Source organism: Myiozetetes cayanensis, unplaced genomic scaffold (assembly GCF_022539395.1).
Source record: "Myiozetetes cayanensis isolate MyiCay16 unplaced genomic scaffold, myiCay2020 scf1, whole genome shotgun sequence".
NCBI classification, from domain to species: Eukaryota; Metazoa; Chordata; class Aves; order Passeriformes; family Tyrannidae; genus Myiozetetes; species Myiozetetes cayanensis.
In genome coordinates, this window is record NW_026086604.1 from 86,758,140 (window position 1) to 86,777,216 (window position 19,077).

General features: G+C 41.0%; 2 protein-coding genes across 2 annotated transcripts in view; one reads left to right on the forward strand and one right to left on the reverse strand.

Moving 5' to 3' along the window:
- Nucleotides 1-114: 114 nt before the first annotated feature.
- GCM2 (glial cells missing transcription factor 2) lies at nt 115-5,031 on the reverse strand. The gene is made up of 5 exons (XM_050311955.1): nt 4,990-5,031; nt 3,477-3,729; nt 2,967-3,079; nt 1,361-1,486; nt 115-1,104 (listed from the first exon to the last, which is right to left on the reverse strand). Exons 1-5 carry the CDS (start codon nt 5,029-5,031, stop codon nt 223-225), a joined length of 1,416 nt encoding a protein of 471 aa, XP_050167912.1. The 3' UTR covers nt 115-222.
- Nucleotides 5,032-5,839: 808 nt separating this feature from the next.
- The window catches only part of SYCP2L (synaptonemal complex protein 2 like), a 28,813-nt gene continuing 15,575 nt past the window's right edge, over nt 5,840-19,077 (forward strand). Inside the window, exons 1-19 of the mRNA XM_050331010.1 lie at nt 5,840-6,178; nt 6,646-6,711; nt 7,183-7,320; nt 7,402-7,521; nt 8,684-8,788; nt 9,928-9,952; nt 10,870-11,015; nt 11,135-11,223; nt 11,328-11,362; nt 12,108-12,250; nt 12,737-12,789; nt 13,020-13,065; nt 13,838-13,930; nt 14,021-14,081; nt 14,517-14,665; nt 15,524-15,584; nt 18,031-18,155; nt 18,529-18,627; nt 18,726-18,802. Coding sequence (XP_050186967.1) covers nt 5,840-6,178; nt 6,646-6,711; nt 7,183-7,320; nt 7,402-7,521; nt 8,684-8,788; nt 9,928-9,952; nt 10,870-11,015; nt 11,135-11,223; nt 11,328-11,362; nt 12,108-12,250; nt 12,737-12,789; nt 13,020-13,065; nt 13,838-13,930; nt 14,021-14,081; nt 14,517-14,665; nt 15,524-15,584; nt 18,031-18,155; nt 18,529-18,627; nt 18,726-18,802 — 1,970 coding nt within the window. The remainder of the gene's footprint in view (nt 6,179-6,645; nt 6,712-7,182; nt 7,321-7,401; nt 7,522-8,683; nt 8,789-9,927; nt 9,953-10,869; nt 11,016-11,134; nt 11,224-11,327; nt 11,363-12,107; nt 12,251-12,736; nt 12,790-13,019; nt 13,066-13,837; nt 13,931-14,020; nt 14,082-14,516; nt 14,666-15,523; nt 15,585-18,030; nt 18,156-18,528; nt 18,628-18,725; nt 18,803-19,077) is intronic.

A 19,077-nucleotide genomic window follows, 5' to 3' on the forward strand; every position in this document is an offset into this window, starting at 1 on the left:
TTGTGCCATTTTAGAGATTGTGTGGGGCTGGTTTGAAATGGCATGCAAAATATACTTCACTCAGCACAGCTCCAGAAAGGTGCTTTTGGGGAAAAATGCTGTTGTGATGTACTGATTCCTGACCTCTCCTCAAATCCCAAACCACTGGGCTTATCATCTACACGGTCAGCCCAATAATGTATTTTTCCACCTGCATGTATTTGCCATTTAGGCAACACCTATTCAATATTCAGCACTCTCAAACCTGAAGGTCTGACCTTCGTGCTCAGCATAGCTGTTGCCCAGGAGGAGCCCATACCGATAGCTCTCCATGCTCTCGGCTGGTTTGGGCTTTGTGGGGATGGAGTCATGCTGGTAGAGCAGTGCTGACTTTACCATCCCAAAGTCTTCCTGAATCTTCATCCCCGAATAGATAGCACCAGAGACGTTTTCTGCCACGTGGGTGTAGCTCTGGAGGTTCTTCACATCGCAGAGGTTGTCACTGTATTTCAGTGCGGGAGGCTTGTACGCCTGGTAGGACACCTTGGTGGTGGTGGTGATGACCGTCTGCAACGGCGGGGCTATGGGAGCGGGGCTGGGACTGTACCTGCAGGGATAGTCCCCACTGCAGTAAGCGTGGTTAGCGCTTGTTTGCATCTGTCCATAGTCACCCTGGTCTCCGCTGCCAGTTTTCCCCCAGGCTGGTTTCAGTCCGTAATGTCTGCCAGGGTTATCAAAGCTCTTATCGTGGGTAGTCACAGTGCTGTAGTGAGACCCGTTCAGACTGAGGGGGTCTGCGTCAATGGCAGGGCTGGTCAGATCTTTGTAAAACGTTGGGTAAGGGCTGGAGCTTATAAAGGTAGGAACCCCAAACTCGTAGCTGCATGGCCTGGGCATGTAGATCCTTGGATTTGGGCACTTAGGGTATGATGATAGCTGGTCCTCTTGGAAGCTGGCTGAGTCATAAGGTGCTTTGTAGAGGTCTGTGTTCTGCAGTGAAGGATAAGACTGGTCTGGAATTGAAAAATTGGTGTCTGTGATTATACCAACTCTTTCTTGGCCATCCATGCAGGGAAAATTCTGTAGGTTATTGGTGTAACCACTGCTGTCATGGTACCTTCCTGCCTGACAAGGAAAAGTAGATACTTGAGATTAAGGAAGCAATACTACCCACACACATATTTAGCTCAATACTTGTGCTGTTGCTTGTTTCTGCACAGAATTAACATATGTAGCATGGTGCAAATCTTATTTTGCCCTGGGATCACCAGTACATACTTATGACACCTTTCTAATTTAGGAAAGAAAATTAAAAACAAACAAACAAACAAAAAAACTTCATTTGTGTCACCTTTTTAATTGACTAATGACTTTGACTTACCTCTGAGTTTAGAGGTCTCTTTTTCTGGGAATGGTGATAAGAGGACATGTGCTTCTTTATTGCACTTCGTCTTGCCTCTGCCTCTAATTTACTCTCTGGCCTGGGGTGGTCGTGGACACCTTTAGCCTTTAGGATTAACAGAGAATTAGATGTGAATGGGAGGGAGGTGAGATGAGAAATTGCAGTAAGTAATATAAGAGATAGCCACAGCATGGTCTGTGGTTCAGCATAAGAGAAGAGGGAGGGAAAACTAAACAACAAGGAGGGACTCAATGTAAAAATTAATAAACAGAATGAATCATGATTTGGGGGTAGGTAGAAGGAAAAAGTGAGGGAGAAGTCAATGAGGACTGCAGAGCTGATGGAGGAGCGAAAGTATTACCTATGTTGCGACATTCAGGAGTAATTAATTAGAACCAAGGGGAAAAATATATACATTCAGTTTTATTGTTTTTCTGTAGTCCAGTATCTCAGTTCTGCTTTATAAGTGTATATATATGTATATAAATATTATATACATAGGTTTTTAAGAGGTTTCATGCCACAAGATGACAAATATTCTCTTAAGACAATACACCTTCTTGAATAGGACTGAAAATTATATTCTGGAAAACCATCCAAAGATGCTCTGCTATTTAAACATCTATGGATATGCAGGTCTATGTAACCAAAACTATACTGGTATCTGATGAAGATTTTACATGCCCTTACCCATTACATTTATCTAAATGCACCAACATATGGTCCCTAATACAAAATAGGAAGCTTAAAATTGGTTTTAAAACACTATCCTTTCTCAAGCAAAAATTAAATTCTAAGCAAGGATTTATCAGCTATCTTGATGGTAAAAGTCTTCTCTTTTTGCATGTCTGTAACAGAACATCTGAGTAAGAATAATACAGGTGGGAATTTGGGAATATGACCAATTTTCTTCCGTTTACTGACTGAAGAACAGAATTCACTGTCTTTGGGTCAGGAAAAATTCATTTGGCAGAGAATATAATCTCATGGAACAGAAACTTCGTTACACTTTTGTTCTAATGTTGCTTAAAAAAAAAGCAACAAACAAATCAACAGGAAATTTCAGATTTTAGCTTTCTAAATTTCCTTTTTTTTCTGGCAAGAATTTAAATTCTCAAAATCGAAAGGCTAGCTTCGTATGAAGTAGAATTTTCATGTTTCAACTCCTGCAATTTAAGCAAGATTTTTTTTTTTCCTGTCTATTTTAACAAGAAATAAGTATTAGGTCCTTGGAAAGATTCGATTGTTAGATGTGCCAGGGTGCAAGACAACCTTTTTGTTTGTATTTATGTTCTGCAAACAGTAGAATTTTAGACATCAATTGTGATGTTATAGTGAAAATTGAATATTGACAGCTCTCAAGTACTGTTTTTTAAAAAGGCAGGCAAGTGTTATTGTTTCATTTGTTTTTGCCATGTTTGTACTAAAGAGAAATTCTGTCATGGACCAGAACTCCAGTGTGCTCACCATGTTCAGTGTTACACACAAAAAGCATGGGGGTAGGAAGAAATCTCTATCCAGAAATTATTTTACACACAGTTATAATTTATATATATGTGCACAAATAAATATGTGTGATTTTTACCTGGAAAAATATTGCTTTGCCATCAAGCCTCCAGAAGTTTGTGACTGGATAGCCACTGTGTCCTCGGCAAGGAATCAACTCAAGGGCTGAGTTGCAGTTTGGGCAGGCTTTCTCTGTGAACAGAGATAAAGAAACTACTGAAGAGATTGGTTAAAGGCAAGGATGTCTCCTGGGAGTAAACAGAGCCGAAGAGCAGTATGATCAGACTTCACTGAAATTCACATTAAAATACATTGTTCAAGGAAACACAACATAGACTACCAAGAATAACTGAGTGGTATGAACTAGAGCTGTATACTTGACAGAAATGCTAATGATGTAAAGGATTTCAGGTCCATTTCCCCGTAAGTATTTACAAATAGACATTAACGAAATTAGTAAATAAATCACAGTCTTTGCAATTATGGCTTAGTCTGCCTGAAAGTAAGAGTGAGTCCAGTTTAGAAGTCAAGCCCAGATGAAAGAAATGGGATCCCTTGGGCATCCCGGCTCTCTGTGGGTGTCTCTCACTTTGTTGCTTCTGCCGAGCTTTGTCACATATGGCAGGGCGAAGCTGCAGCCTGGCTCCGCCGGGCAGAGCGCAGCTCCTGGCACACACCACCACTCCCAAGCAGGACTTCTTGAGGATCTGGCAGTTGTGGTTATTGGTGTTGCGCATGGCCCAGCCGCTGAGGTGCCTCTGCGCGTTCTTCTCCTCGCTGGAGTAGATGAGCCGCACGTAGCCATCGGGCCACTCCTGGAAGGCATCAAAGTGCTTGGGCTCCTGCAGCGGGGCAAGTGGGGTAGGGGGCAAGGCAGCAAGGAGAAGAGCAAGAGAGCATTATCAGTATATCACAACCTGATATTCTTGCCCTGTTACAAAACACACAGTATTGAAAAAAGACTTTTTCCATGGCCATCCAAGCAGCAGGAAAAGAAATATTGAAAGAATAACTTATTCAGAAATACTCCAGAAAGCAAAAAGGTAGTCTGGGTTTCTGTGTCTGAAGAATAAGGATCCTTTCCTCCTTTGCACCATAATCCATAATAACACAGTCCGTTATCACAGGTGCCTCTTTACAGTGGGGTCACTCAGCTGTAAGACATCAGTCTGGTTACCAAAACTTACTAACTGGTCTGCCACCAGTGTGCCCAGACAGGACGCAAACCACCCTGATCATGACTGCTATTAAATTCTCCTTATTGTGGGACCACGCAGGCAGGAAACTAGAAGTTTTAGCTATGGAGTGGTTTCTTAGATTGTACCTGAGTTGAATAAAGCTTTTGCTAAGAAACAGAAATAAAAAAAATTTACCATTGCAAATATAGTTCCAATAAATGCATAGTGGCTCAAAGAAAGAACATTTCAATTTTGGATTTTACTGGCTTTCTGGAGCTCCTTACTAAAATCTAATTACTAGACCAATGAAAGAACAACTAAGATTTTAGTCTGTAAATATTTACAGTACAAGTAAAGAGTTCCTGCAATGCATATTTAACATATGTATATACCACATACGAGCAATGCCAGTGAATGCAAGCAAACTACCAGCATTTTCAGAATTAAGACATTCTATGGACTATTAAATCAATCAATTAATTAATTAAAAACTATTAAATAAAACACGTTTAAAGCTTACAAGTAGACAGGAGTTGGAGTGCTTGTTGCTATTACAGTATCACATCAACAAATGAAGGAAATATTTAGATAGATTATAGTAGTAAAAACTAGTCAATTCAAGATTCTAGTCAACATTTCTTGAACAAGGAAGAGGGAAAAGGAAACTGGTCAAACTGAGACACAGATTATATTAGGATTTAGTGCACAACTGGCCAAAGCTGTGTATCAAATCCATATTTTTATTACAAGTCATTTCATAAGAACTGGGGGAAAAAAATAGTGAAAAGGTGCAGGAGAAATATAGCAGACATAAACCAAAGCTTTACATAGAAGGAAAGTTGCTCCACTGTTCCCCTAGTAGCCCAGCTCCAAGTTATAGCTGGACAAAGACTTTCCTCTGTCACTCTCATGCCCACCCGTTACCTGCGGCAATTTGGGGTCGTTGATGTCCCAGGTGAGCTTCATGGCAAGAAGCGGCAGTGGGTGCTGACTCCCGCTTTTTTATGCCGTCGGGGCGTCGCCGAGTTGCGGAGCGGGGGGATGTTCTCAGCAGGCGGAGCAGCAGCACAATTGTCCCCCACCGCGGCACCTGGGCGGGCAGGGGTTGTGCTCCCGTTCACCCCACAGGCAGATTTCGCTACCCTTGCCTGGAGGTGTGTGACGGCGGATAGCCGAGAGGGTTTGGCACGAATTCACCCCCCAACACTGGGGGCCGTGACCTCGGCAAATTTGAGCAGGGTCTGGAAGTCTAACCCGGCGGCGGCGGAGTTCCGCCGCTCGCTCCCGCAGGGGCTGGGATGGGTTATGGGGAAATGGGGACCCGTCTCCGCCCGGCCGGGACGCCCCTGATGTTGGATTTCGAGCGCAGCTCGGAGCTGCCCGCAAGCTGAGAAGCCTCCGGGAGGGAGGAAAGGCTCTAAATAACCTGCTTTTTAGACGTAGATGTAAACGAATTCAACATTATTTGGCAGGTGTCCCCTTCGCGCCGTTCCCTATAACACCTGGTTTAAAACGCAAAGCTCGTGCCGGTGCTATCAGCACATTTTAACTTACTAAAAAATTATAAGCTTTTTGTTACCTTTTTCTTTTTGGAAGAAATAGCCAATGGGTTGTGGTGTTTGTGTTTTGTTGGTTTTACGGGTTTTTGGGGTTTTCTGGTTTGGGTTTTTTTTTGTTTGTTTGTTTTCCTGGTTTTTTAGGGGGGAGGGGCTTCAGGGGGTGGAGGGAGGAGGGTCGTTGATTTTTGGTCTGAGAAACAGAAAGAAAAAGACTTATGCACAACAGCATAGAGACCCAGTCGTTGAACGGCAAGCGCTGCTATCATTCTTTAAATGATCCCACCTGTTCGGGACGAACTCAATCGATTCCACCCCTTCTGGTCCAAAATTTACTGGCCTTCACCCTTAGCTGTGCACAAAAAACCCAGCCAGTAGCAGCAGATGCCGGCGGTGGCACCCCTCGGCAGAGAGCAGCCCCCCTGAGGCTCCTAGCTCCCCTTTTGCGCCCTTCGGATCGAGTGGAGTCCTCTGTCAGTGCTGCAAAACCGATCCCAGGGTGCGGAAGACCCATCCCCGGTTTCGCACACCTGCGGCTTTTTAGTGCGGATGACAGAGTGGGAGTTTTTTTCCCCCTTTTTTCCCCACCCCCGCAGTGCTGGGGTCTGGTGGGGAAAGAAGAGGTGTGGGAAACGCTGGCGAGGCTCTCTCTCCGCTCCAGTCGCAGGTGTATCCAGCAGCAGGGGGTTACAGTCGTGCGAGGGTCGTGGGGAGGCCGTGAAGCAGCCCCTGCAACCTTCTCCCGTGCGCTATGGCCCAGGTAAGCTCCGCTCCCCGCGCAGGAGAACCGGGAATGGGCACGGAGGGACGATACCATCGGGGAACGCCCGCAGGGCTTCCCTGCGGCTTCCAGAAACCTTCAGTCTGGACGCGTGGGGTGGTTTTCCAACTTGGAAAACGAGGAAGGAAAATCAGCCTTTTGGAAGAGATGGGTTGAGTGAGTAGACTTCAGGTTTTGAGCAGACTAAGTGTTTGGTTTTGGAGGGGAGGATTTTTTTCCTGTATTTTTCTCTTCTTTTTAAAGGAAGAAAAAAGTGAAGAACAGAATAGAGATGTGAGTGGCAATGTGGCAGACAGAGCAGAAGACTATGTAAGGATCTTTTAAATGCATCTTACAAATGCTTTATCTTACAAATAGTTATATACGTATATTTAAAGGTTAATTTCTTAAACAGATACGGCATGACCTAGAATTTTCATTAATTTAATATGGGAAGTGCAGCAGACTCCTTAATCTTTTCCCTTGTAAGTGGGAAGAAATTATTGCAGGAATTTTGAGACTCATAAGAATTACAAACTGAGCATACCAAAGGAATTTCTTATTCAGTATCTTTTTAAGATTACTCAGTTTTAAGGGTTCTATCTCTTTTGGAGATTAAGACTGATATTTCACTTTCAGATGTGAAAAAAAATAAAAGTAGAGAAACAAAGTTAAACAAGTAAATAAAAAGCCTGAAACTTTTAAAATAGCATTACAAGTATTTTCTCATAATTAGTGCTACAACAATCTTAATACCCATTTATTTTACTCACTAGTTGTTTCCTTCCCTTCCCTCTGCAGCTCGAGTCACTTCTCACTGATGCCTTTAAGGGGAAAGGATTTGAGAAAATAAGCAAACTTCTTCAAGAGGGAGAAGTAGAGCCTCCCCAGAAATACAGTGAATCTCTTTTTAGCCAGCTAGACAAAGCACTGAGAAAGGCGAGTATCATAAATAATCTCAACCATCCTAACATCCAAGGGTATCAGACTAATGATGTACAGCACTCTGTGTTTCTATAGGAGCTGGACAAGAATGAATTCCAGAATGTTTCACTGCTGCTGAAATGTATTCAGCTCTACTTGAAAAGTGATCTCCAAGAAGAGAAGAGTTTGCTTATTGAGCAAGGACTGGTAGCAAAGATGAGTATAACATTATATGCAAATTACTAATGTGATTTAAAGTTGCTTGCATCAGAAAAAGAACTACAAGGAAGGGAAAACTAGAAAATGACTTGTTGGCCGTGCAGAAACATACATATTTTTAAAATATATTGCATGAGCTCAGTGGGGAAAAAAAATACTTACTGTCTTTCCTTGCTTTTGGTGCAGCAGCCAGTATTATGGTTTCAACTTATTACTCTGCTTAGTGGGTTGTGGGGTATGTGGGGTTTTTTTAAGCTGACAGTGGAAGGAGAAGAAGAGTTTGGATGAGTCCCACTTGTGAAACGATGTAAAATTTCTAAATGCATTTTAAATGCTCCAGCAAAATACAGTTTTAGTTATAGAACTGATTAGCAGTTTGTGCTTTTATAATTTTAAGACCTGACATGCTCTTTATGAAGGTCCCTTTTTAGATATGTAGCAAACCAGATGCATTTAATCTACAATTCCATTCTATTTTCTGGCAGAATGGCACAATACTGATTTCAGCTGGTAATACTTGTAGTAGCAGAAATGCACTTGTGCTGAAGATGAGTAATACCTGGATCTAGCATAACTAGCAGGGAACAGTTAATACATGCTCTCCATTACCAGAGTTCTACCAAGGAGTTCTCAGTTCAAAATATTGTAATCCTGCCTTGTAATTATGCTTTTCAAGGGACACAGTTGCTCAAAATTCTTCAAAATGAAGTTTCTCTGATCTGAGCTCTGTACCTCCAGTGAAGCATAGATTTCTATTTTGCAACGTGTGATGCTATGCAATAAATTTAAATCCATGAACTATTAGAATATTTACCTTGAAAAAATTTAAAACATTATTTGGCTGTGAATTGATGTTCTATAGAGATTAAAATAAGAGTTACTGTGCCATTAGCAGCATGCATTGTGTCTAAACAACAAGAGTAGGTGCCTTGGATGACAAAGGATGATAAAACGAGGGCTGGGGAAGGTAGAGGGGAATGTCACTTTTCATGTCCTGTTAGCAAAATTTGAGCTCATTAACCCCATGTAGCTTTTGATACAGTATATAACTCAAGTTTTAAGAGAAAAAAACCTGTCTCTAAAGTTTCTTGCAGGCATATATAGTTTAAGGATTACCAACTCCTCTTCCCAGATTTTAACTGATTCTTTTAACTTTTACCTGGTATCTTGGTTTGAAAGAGCAAGAGCATTTGTGACCCTCATCGACCCAAAGGAGAATAAATTTCTCATGTTACTTCTTGAAGACTTCTTTGACACTGCATTGGTACGTACGTCCATTAAGGGGATGTAAGGGTTGCCTATATTGCATAGGAAAGCCATTGTTCACAAACAATTTCCAGTTTAAAAATGAATAGTTGCATGGATCTGCTGCCCTAGGGGTGAGCCTGGGATGCAGCCCAGATGGTGCCGGTGGGGAGTGCCCAGGGATGTGCTCCGGGCTGGCATCAGGCTGAGATTTGACAAAACCTGGGAGAAGCTGCTACAGGGTTGCAGCGTTTTCTGATTTTCTACCATGAAGCCAAGTGTTTGTTTTTGCAGAAAAATTTGCAAGGAGTTCTGATGCATTTTGTAAATAAAGGCTTTTGTGCTGCAGTTCTCTTTGAAACCCACAAGTTACTAACACTAAGCTTCACTTTACGTGCAAATGTGTTTTACCCAAGCTGTTCCTCCCAGTCTTGTTGTCTGTGGCTTAATGGAACTGTGTCACTTTGTGCATCAGAACTCATATCAATACTTATAACTCTTTTTAGGAGTTTTGATAGAAGATATCTAAGCAGAATCAGTTCCTTCTTTCTCTGCTAACCATACTGACATTGTATGACATACCAGATTTGTTTTTTCACAAAATTTGATTCATTTGTCTTCCCAGTACATTTCTTCCACATGCTTTTGTTGTGAAGAATGAAGTGCTTTGTTTTGTGGGGATTTGGGTTTTTTGTTTGGTTGTTGTTTGGAGGTTTTTCAATTTTTAGTTTTCCTCAAGGGACTTCAACACCTTCAGATATACATTGTGACATCTAGTAGTGTAGTGTGGAAACATAAAATGTGCTTTTATGTAGGTCCATAGGTGTGATAAAATAAGGGAACAGTGTTGCAATGTGGGTTTTCCAGGGAACCTATGGGCACTGAACTCTCAAGTGCTGCTGAAATCCCTGAGGAAAGGGGGTGTTTGCTACCTTTACCCTCCCTGCATAATGCCAACCTGTATGATTAGGGGTCATCATATGTGACATACCTGTATCAGGTGGCCCTGCTTTTCCTGATGGGGGTACACAAGTGTTTTATGTTATTTAGCCCCTGAAAGTTGGGTGGGAGGTGGAGCATGAACACCTTAGCACTTTGAATACTGCTGGTTTTAGGTGATGGTGTGTTAATGAAGGCTTCCTTTACTGTTTCCATCAGGTGATTTGCAAATGCAGTAATGAAGGTCGGTATTTTTTTCCTTTCATGCCTTGATATCCTGTGTCTTAGTCTTAGGAGCATGTTTCTTAATCCTTTTTGAACTCTGTTCCCTTTCTCTTCTCCCTTCCACTTCTTATCTCTGCAATATTTTTTCTTTTAATCCTCCATCCTTCAGTTAATTTTCATTAACATCTATATCAGAGCATAAAACCTTTTCCCATTTCTCTTTGCTTTCTTGTTCTGTACAAGTCAAAAAAAATATATCTCTGTAGTATCTTACTTAAATGCTCAGCATCAAATAATTCACTTGATCAGAGTAAGTGGTGCTTCTGAAAGGGGTTCAAGCTAGATGAATATCTAACAGCTGCTTGTACTGGCTTCAGAAGTTCTTTCCTTGCTGAAGGCAACCACCTCCACAGAAAACCATGGTGTAACTCCTACAGCTTTCTGAACTAGGCAGAGGGATGTCTGTCTATCTGCTCATTCATTTCAGCAGCAAAATTTTGTCTATGCCTGCAGCTGGCTTTTCATTAGGGCAGGGGAGCAGCGGCTTTCAGAAAGTATCTGTACTCAAACATCCCGTCTCACAAGTCATGTAAAAATAAAGCATTACACTGTGGACCAAGTAATATGTGCGTATTTGTTCTTGTAGCATATTTTATTGGGAGTGGAGTATGCATGAGCATCTTCTGGTTAGTACTTTACTGGTTTACTCTGTTGGTTTTGATAACAATTCTAATTTTCTCTTGTGGTTAGGCCTCTTACATTAACTGCTGACTTGGGTAATTATTTTATCTCCAGCTTTTTTTTTTTTTTTTTTTTTTTTTAACGTAGAAGTTACCAATTCCCTTTCTGTCTAGGATTAGATGGTTAGAAACATTTTAAAATGAACTTACAACTGGGATATTTTTACTCCAACACAACAAACTGTAGTTGTTCCAGCTGTCTTTTATATGGAGACCAGCCTGTTTCTAGCTCTAACCTTTCAAAATAATTTTCTAGGGAAGAAAGATCTGGTGAATTTATTTTTACCTGAACTAGGGCATCTAGTGACAGAAGCAAATCTTTGCTGTGCTCTGCATCTGGAGGTAAGATTCCTACTAGGATGAGAAATTTAGGTACATTTGTGCACAACTGTGTGTAATTAGATAGAAAATGTGAAAATTATTTCCCTTCATTTTCGGCCCCTTCTTTTGTGGGGGGAAAGGCTTTGAGGACCCTCAACTCTATACTCGATGAAGTCCCACGGGAAGAGCGAAAGAAATTCCCTCTGTCTGAGGAAATGTGCTTGCTCACGTAAGTGGTGTTTCTTCTAGCTCCTGTAGCTAAATGTTATCTTCTCTGAACTCTATAGGAGTTCATTATTTTCACTTTTAACTTGTGGCATTATGTTGTTTCAGGAAAGACCTTGCCAAAACTATTCTGGAAGTTGGTGGTAAGAAGTACTTAGTGGTTATTCTATTCTCATTAATTTCTCCAGCTTTACCTTATCTGCTTATTTATTGTAGGTGAATTATAATTTAAATTATTTACTTGTCAAGAGTTTATTTTTAGGGAGGAAAATCAGATAATACTTTGAGAAAATATTAATAAAAAATTGGTAAATGGAGCAGTGCCTTAGTTCTTTCTGCTTGGTATTCGTAATATAAATTAACCAATAAGTCAAGCTAAATAGATGTATGTAGAAAAGTAATTAGATTAGCTTTACATACGTGTTTACAAAATATGCCGGCTGTTAGTCTTAAAAAAATGAATTTGAATTGCTTTGCCACAATGTGGACAAACTTCAGTTAACAGGGTTTATAACCTCTTGAGTGAAATCTTCTTCGTTTTCTCCTGATAATAACACTTTCTAAAGTTTTGCCATGATATATGGAATGTAACTTAATCCTAGTGAGTCAGTGATTGCTCTCATCCCCTTCCTGAACCCCAAGAACATCTCCCAGTGCACTTGTGTGTGTTGTGGTTTGCAGCGCTCCATACTTGACCTCACTGAGTCAGGGGGAGCTGAGGATGCCTGGAGCTAACACTTGGCTGTTACCCTCCACAGTTCTCCTGGGTGGAACTGAAGCTAGATGATTAATATGACTGTGTGTATATAAGTACATGAGTATTAATGCTATAACACTATCTCATGCCAGAGGGATGATATTTATCCTGTGCTTATGTTTATTGTGTAGATTATGACCTCCAGGTTGCCCTTTCAGAAGCACTTTGTAGGTTAATGATAAAAAAATGGAGAGATGACCTTGTTCACCACTGGTTTGAAGATAACTATCTTGCTGAAGCTTTCAAAGAGATCAAGGATAGAGAATTTGAGACGGTGAGGGTCCTTATTTTGAAAACAACATACTTGACAAGTCTGTATAGGGGTTAGTTTTGGTTGAGTTCAGTCAGAATGTCCTTGTAAGAAGTTCCTACAAAACTGACTTTATAAATACAGGAAGCTGTTTAGTTATTTAATTATTTGTGGATGGTGTGTTTGGGTTTTTTCTATTAATATGGCAAATATTAAGTGACACATTGTTAAAATAGCTCTTACTTCTAAGTTATTTTACCCACAAAAAAAAATAAAATAAAAATTAAAATAAATAATAAAACATAAATATGTTTATATTTGAAGGCTTACTGGTAGTAAGTTGGGCCAACCATTTGTAACAACTTGAGAGTTTCTTCCTCAGGGGCCTTTGGCATCACACTGACTAGTTAAGAGCTTCTAACTGGAGTAGAGATTACACAGCCCAATAGGATAAGTATTTGCAAAGGAAATGTAGCCTGGCTTTTTAATAAAATGTCATTTGTCTCGAAGGACTGCAGAAAATTTCTTAACCTCCTGAATGAAAGGCTTGGGAACGAGAGAAGGTAAGGTGGGGACCAACAGAATAAACTTTTGAAAGTCAAATCAATGAAGATAATACATTACTACTAAAATACTACGGCCTCTTAAGCTTCTCCAATTTTGATTTACTTTTTGAAATATTTAAGTTATTTCTTGAACAATAAGATTGATTATACAAATCTTATGAAAAATAAAACCATTGCAGTCAGAGTATGATGCTGAATGTGTCATGTGAAATCTGATTTTCTTTCAGAGTCTATTCATTTCCGTGCATATCTGCTTTTGCTGACACGAAGGAGGTAATAGCCCCTAAAGCTCTGATGCCTTCCCTACACTGTTACCACTGCTAAAATGTTGACTTTTGTGGTAAATTTTTTTTCCCCTCCCTCTTTTTCACTGAAGAGCTCAATTTCTTAAAGTATAGAGTATAACCTTCTATTCTGGTTGGAAAGTTTGCTTGTTTGTCACTTAGCTCCCAATTTACAGCTGCTGACTTTGCTTTTGTATCAACCAAAAGATAGAGGCAGCACTTCTCTTCATGGTGATGACAGAAGACAGAGCTCTAAAAAGAAACAGGAGGACAGGACAGTGCTGATTCTCCCAGCAGAGCTGTTCTCAGAGCGCCAGAAAACAAGATTAGCCTGATGCCCACGTAGGAGAGGTCACAGTTGCTGATCCTGCAGATTGCTTTAGTGGTCTTTAGTACGTGTACTGCGGCACCATTCCGGGCAGTCCTACCAAATCAACAGCATGTAAATGAAACCATTTCCACAGTTTCTGATTATTTCAACTGCTCAGAAACAGGAGGAACTCCTGTACCCTCTTCCTGGCACAAACATTTGAGCGTTTCTGTGTTGCCCTTCCCTTGGCTGATACAGAGCTGTGTCTGACATTGGTATGGTTGGGTGAGCAGTAGACTGGCAGCTCGCAGGTTGATCTCTTATTTCTGCAAGATATGTACACAGATATGTAGGGCAACACTTCCTAATTTTGTCTCGTTAAGGAAAATTGAGATTGATACAGCAGTTGTGGGGCTTTTCTGTGAACAACAGTGCCACTCTTCTTCCCCAGGTGAAGAAGCCATCAGATGAAAAACTGGAAGAGTTCTGGATTGACTTCAACACTGGTAGTGAGAGTGTGACTTTCTATGTGGACAGTAACGAGGTAACAGCAAGGCCCAGGTGGCTTTGGGCTCAGTCTAAAGCTGTAGGCACTCACTTAGCCCTTCTGACGTGTTGGCTTCACTTTTCAAAGGGCTCCCTTTGGGACTCTGTGAGGCTGTCGAAAGAAGCTGTCAGCAGTTACAGCCTGGAGGGTAAGATTTTCCAATTGACATTATCCTCTCTCTGGCTGTGGGTCCATCAGACACGTGGATTCAGCCTAAAATCTCACCATCTCTAAAGAGTGTTCCCATGCCTTCTCCTCCCTCCTTGCCTTGCCCTTTGATAGTCATCTTGCACTAGCTCTGCTTGTTGGACTGTGTGTGGGCCCATTGAGTGCAATAACTTACCCTCTCCTACCCAAGCAAGATAGGTTAAGGTGTCAGTTTATAGCTGTCTTAGAGAACAACATAATCATCAAGATCCCATGGGAAAGAAATGAGTGAACAGAGTAACTGGAAATGCATAGGCAAGATGTAAAAGACATTATTCTAAAAATTCCAGGCACTTATTCAGTTATTTTGGAGTTGACAGAAGTACGTCTTGATCTAAGCCAGATTGAATTGCCTTTATTAATTTTTTTTTCTCAGAGGATGGTGGACAAAAGATTGTTAAAATTTTTATGAAGATACCTGCTGCTCTTATCAAAACAGAAGCAACAAAAATCAAACTGTTTTTCAGTGCTGAGTTTGAAATCTTAAGTGTACTTAAAAAAGTCTTGGGAGATGAAAAAATTATGGTAAGCTCTTAATATGAGGGTTGTTTGTGTTTTTTTTTTTTTTCTAAACTATATTTTGCACTGGGCAAAACCATTCAGGTTTCTGGACTTATGTTTGTGTTGTTTCTTTGTTTATTTTCTCCGTAACTCTTTATTATATATCTGTCTTCCCATTGTGCATTTATGACACTCTATATGAATGTTTTAGCTTTGGCCTGCAAGAGAAATTAGGCATCTTAGGAAAGAAGTTTCAAGAGACTAAAAGTTATGGTTTAGAAGCTGGAAGGTTAAACTGATTGGTTAATGGATTTTATGTGTCATCACTTTTGCTGGGCTTCTAAAGTAGGAAATAAAGCCTATGGCATTTAATTGTGTAACTTGAAGTCTAAACGTGCTCTTACATAGAGCTCCAAGTGTTACATTGCACAGGGTGAGCAAATTGTTACATAAGAACCTGGAGAAGAGAATAGGTGTGCTGCAAACTGCAAACCTCAGATTGACTTTGTAGCTAAGTACTTCTAGATGAAGAGTAGAGTACTTCTAAAACCTCAGGTTTTTCTCTAAGCTAATGTAAAAACAATGAGGATGTGTGTCACTTGTTTTTCTCAAAAGTTAATATGGTTAATTTTTTACTCATAATTGATCCACAGACTATGGATATTGTAGAAAACCTTTGGTGACAGTAAATAACCATGATATGGTGACTGTAATTTACTCTTGCAGGAGCTAAGACCTTTCCAAATGATCAACTCAATTAACATCCAATTATCTGTTGCTGTCAATTACCAACTGTTAATTTTGTTACTAAATAGCTTACTTTATTAGATAAAGACTCCTTTTTTAAGATCACTTTCACGTGACATTAATTCACACCAACAGACAAAAAAGACTGAAGAGAAGTCTGACCATGCTGGGAAGCAAGCCAAGGAGAGTGAAGCAGGTGACCTTTTTTTTTTTAATAGTTATCGTGTTATTTCATTAGATTTAAATATCTCAGTTTTCAAATTATTGTTTTCACTTGCAGTCCACAGCTTGCAGTTAACCTCATTTAAAAAAGAAAAAACCAAACAAAAAACAACAACAACAACAACAACAAAAAAAAACCAAACCAAAAAAACAACCATACAAAACACCCCAAAATAAGTAATCCCCAGGCTCAACCTTCTACTATTCCTTGCCTTGTGAACTTGGTAACTGGTGCTCCTGGCAGATGAGGAGTCCCTCTAGCCCAGGGAGTGAGGACTGGGCACCGTGGGCCATGTGCTGCTGGGATTGCATGGGCAGGGGAACTGGATCTGTATCTGGTAGGCAGCCTTGCAAGGCACATCTTGGCTCCTGGCTGTCCACTGATGTGTGAAAAGTGTGCAGCAGTGTTTCTCTATCTGCAGGTGCAGTGGAATGCATCCTTCTGTCCACCCTTCTTGCTTGCTCAATGCCTGTTTTCTGGTTTGGCTCTCTGGTTTGGCTACGCTGTGTAGGTGCCTGTAGGAGATTGCCTGCAGGAGGGTACAGTGGCATCAGTGTGCTCATGAAAACTTAGGTTCTCTGATGGGTGAATTCTTCTACCTTGGTGTTTAATAAGCTCTCCTCTGTGTAGTGAGGTGCATGTGGTGGGGCAGCCTCTACCAAAGCTTCCTGCAGGGGGGGTGACTTGTGTTTCTTCTAGACAAGGTGATGTGCTAGAAAGTGGTGTGCTCCAGTCCCTTTACCTCACGTGGAGTGGATGATGCACTGGAGATGCCTGGTGCTGTTGTGGAAGAGCAGCCGGGGGAGCAGAAATGCTCACCTGTAGTCCCTGTTTGTAAGTCAAGATGAGCAGCAGCTCCTCTCTGCAGGATGTGTCCTGCTGCTGTGTGCAGGGGCATTGCGAGTGTTGCTGTGAATACCTTGTGCTGCAGGGCTGTCTCTGTGTGTGCCCCAGCTACAAAGGCATCTGTGTGCCTTACGGAAGGAAAGGCTCTTAGCTGGACCAGGAGTAGCCATTATTTGCTTATTCTCATCAACCTATAGCCAGTGCTTTGTATTTTTTTTTAATTGGGCACATTAGGTTTGCCATCATCAAATGGTGTCATTTCTTGTGCTGCCAGTGAACATCTGCAAGACGTCTTCTTCCAGGATCATTTGTCTGAGTTTAATTACTTTCCAAATATGATAGATGTTGAGGGAGCTCAGAACCTGAAACATTGCAGAGATGTGATGTCTGGGTGTCTGACCCAAAGGAGGGTCTAAGGCCTGTACCTGTACAAGAACAAGAGAAAGCAACTCCTTTCTTTCCTTTTATCTCTCTCTGAAATTATTCTGTAAATCCCCACCACGGCTGTGACCCACAGTTTAAGGAAAAGCTACTTTCAGCAAAAAGGGTAAGAGATGTGCATGATCAAAATTGGTCTTAAACAGAAAATGTTTTCTCAGCTCAATTTTGGTATCAAATTATTTGGAAGGTAGCACTTTTTTTTTCCTCCTATAGTGATCTTTTATCTTTGAAGGCTGGGATTTGTTCTTGCTGCAAAAACTGGTTGTATTTCAGGTTTCAGAGTGATTATTTTTGTGTGGATCACTCCATGGTGTAAATCGCTTGGCAGATATCTCCATGTCTCCTAAAGGTGTGAACTCACAGCTCTTTCTAGTGCTAACACCCACCATCTCAGAAACAAATCAAGTCTGAAGAGTTCTTAGGATAGGTAGCATTGTTTCTGTGACAATATTAAAAACAAATTTTTACTTTCATCTAAGTTACTGTGCATTTCAGATTTTTCCAGGTGAGTACTTGAAAGAGCTACTTTCCAGCTTTAAATATCTGAGGCAGAAACTTCTTCAGTAGTCCTTCCCGTTCTCCTCCAGTTACAACCTAAAATGAGCTAGAATGGTAGTCCTCCAGATTCTGGAGGTGCAGGCAAGCTAGGAGTTCCTTCATCGGTGTCCCCTGTAAAGCACATAGAGGTACAAGGTGGGCACTGCTACTTGAAGCAATCAAAGGGCAGAGGGTAGTTAATCTGTAGTGAAACATTTTTCAGTGCCTGAGAGATGCAGTGAAGGGCAACAGAGATGATGGAAGATCCCACTGCTTTAGTCAGGCACAAATGGTTGTTCCATGTCTTCCAGAGTTTGGGAGTTAAGGCAGTGATAAGATGATAAACTTGAATGTATTCATACAGTATGAGGGGCTTAGATGGGGTAGGCTCAAGATGCTGTTTATTTAGCGTTGCAATTCTGTACTGGGTAATTTGGACATGTTTGGTTTTGTTCTATTATACGTGATCTTGAGATGTTTGTGCCTAGTAAGTTGCACTGTTACAACTTATGCATGAGTCTAATAATGGAACAGGCAGGTAGTGAGTGTGTTCAGCTACTGCAAAGAAGTTCTCACCCCGGTTGCTGTTCTGCAGTGATACCTGAGTCTTCTAATGCACAAAGGAGGAAAGATCCCTCAAATGCTGAAAACATGGAGACTTTATCAGACAACCTAACCTCTGAGAACAACCAGCAATTAACACACACTGTATCAGTAAGTGTTTGGTGTATGGTGAAACGGTCCTTGTGCCCTTTTCCCCGCCTTATCCAGTCTGCTTTTTTATAGGTGGGGCTAAAACCTTCTTTCAAAGAAAACTGGTTTGTATCCAGTCAGCTCAAACATGTGCCTCCAGAGCAGCAATTTTGACAAAACTGCTCTAAAAAGAAATTTTACTTCCTCTTGTAAGGGTACCCTTTGTGAGAAACCCATGATATCACTTATAGACAGCCTAAAGTGTTTTTATGTGTGGACAGTGATGAACCTGTCATCCAGCTGTTGTCACAGACTGGCACTGAAAATCTGTTTCTAAGAAAAAAACCCCGCTTTCTTTTTGGTCATATGTACATTCTGTTCATGGTTTCATGTCTCCGAGCAGAAAATGGTGAACTCCAGTGTTGCCGTGGTTACAGTGAGCCAGCAAACTGACCTGGAAGATGCTAAACAAGGCTCAGGTCAGGCTTCAGTTCCTAAAGTCTGACCCAGTTCAGTGTCACCCAGATGACATGTTGAAGGCTCTGCTTTTGTGGGCCTTACAGGGAAAGTAGATAAAGATTTCATAGTAATACAGAGTCTAAAGCTATAGTTTCTTTGCCTTCTTCAGCAAAAAAGTCCAAACCTCCATCTCCAGGAATGAAAGCTAAGCCTAGGTGAGTCTTTTGCAGTCAAAAATTTGTGAAGTGATTTTTTTGTGTGTGTGGTTTGGTTTTTTCCCCCCCTTCTTCTGGGGTTTTAATGCATATAATTTTGAGGCTAATTCAATCAGTTATTAAGTTAGAAAAGATTGTGGTTTTCAACCTGGATAGTAAGGCTGGATGCCAAGAGTTACAGCACTTTGGAGATGCTGAACAGTGGTACTAGGTTACTAGCCCAGTAGCTACTTTGGTGTGACTTTTTTCTCATCGTGGATTTAATCCAAATGCAA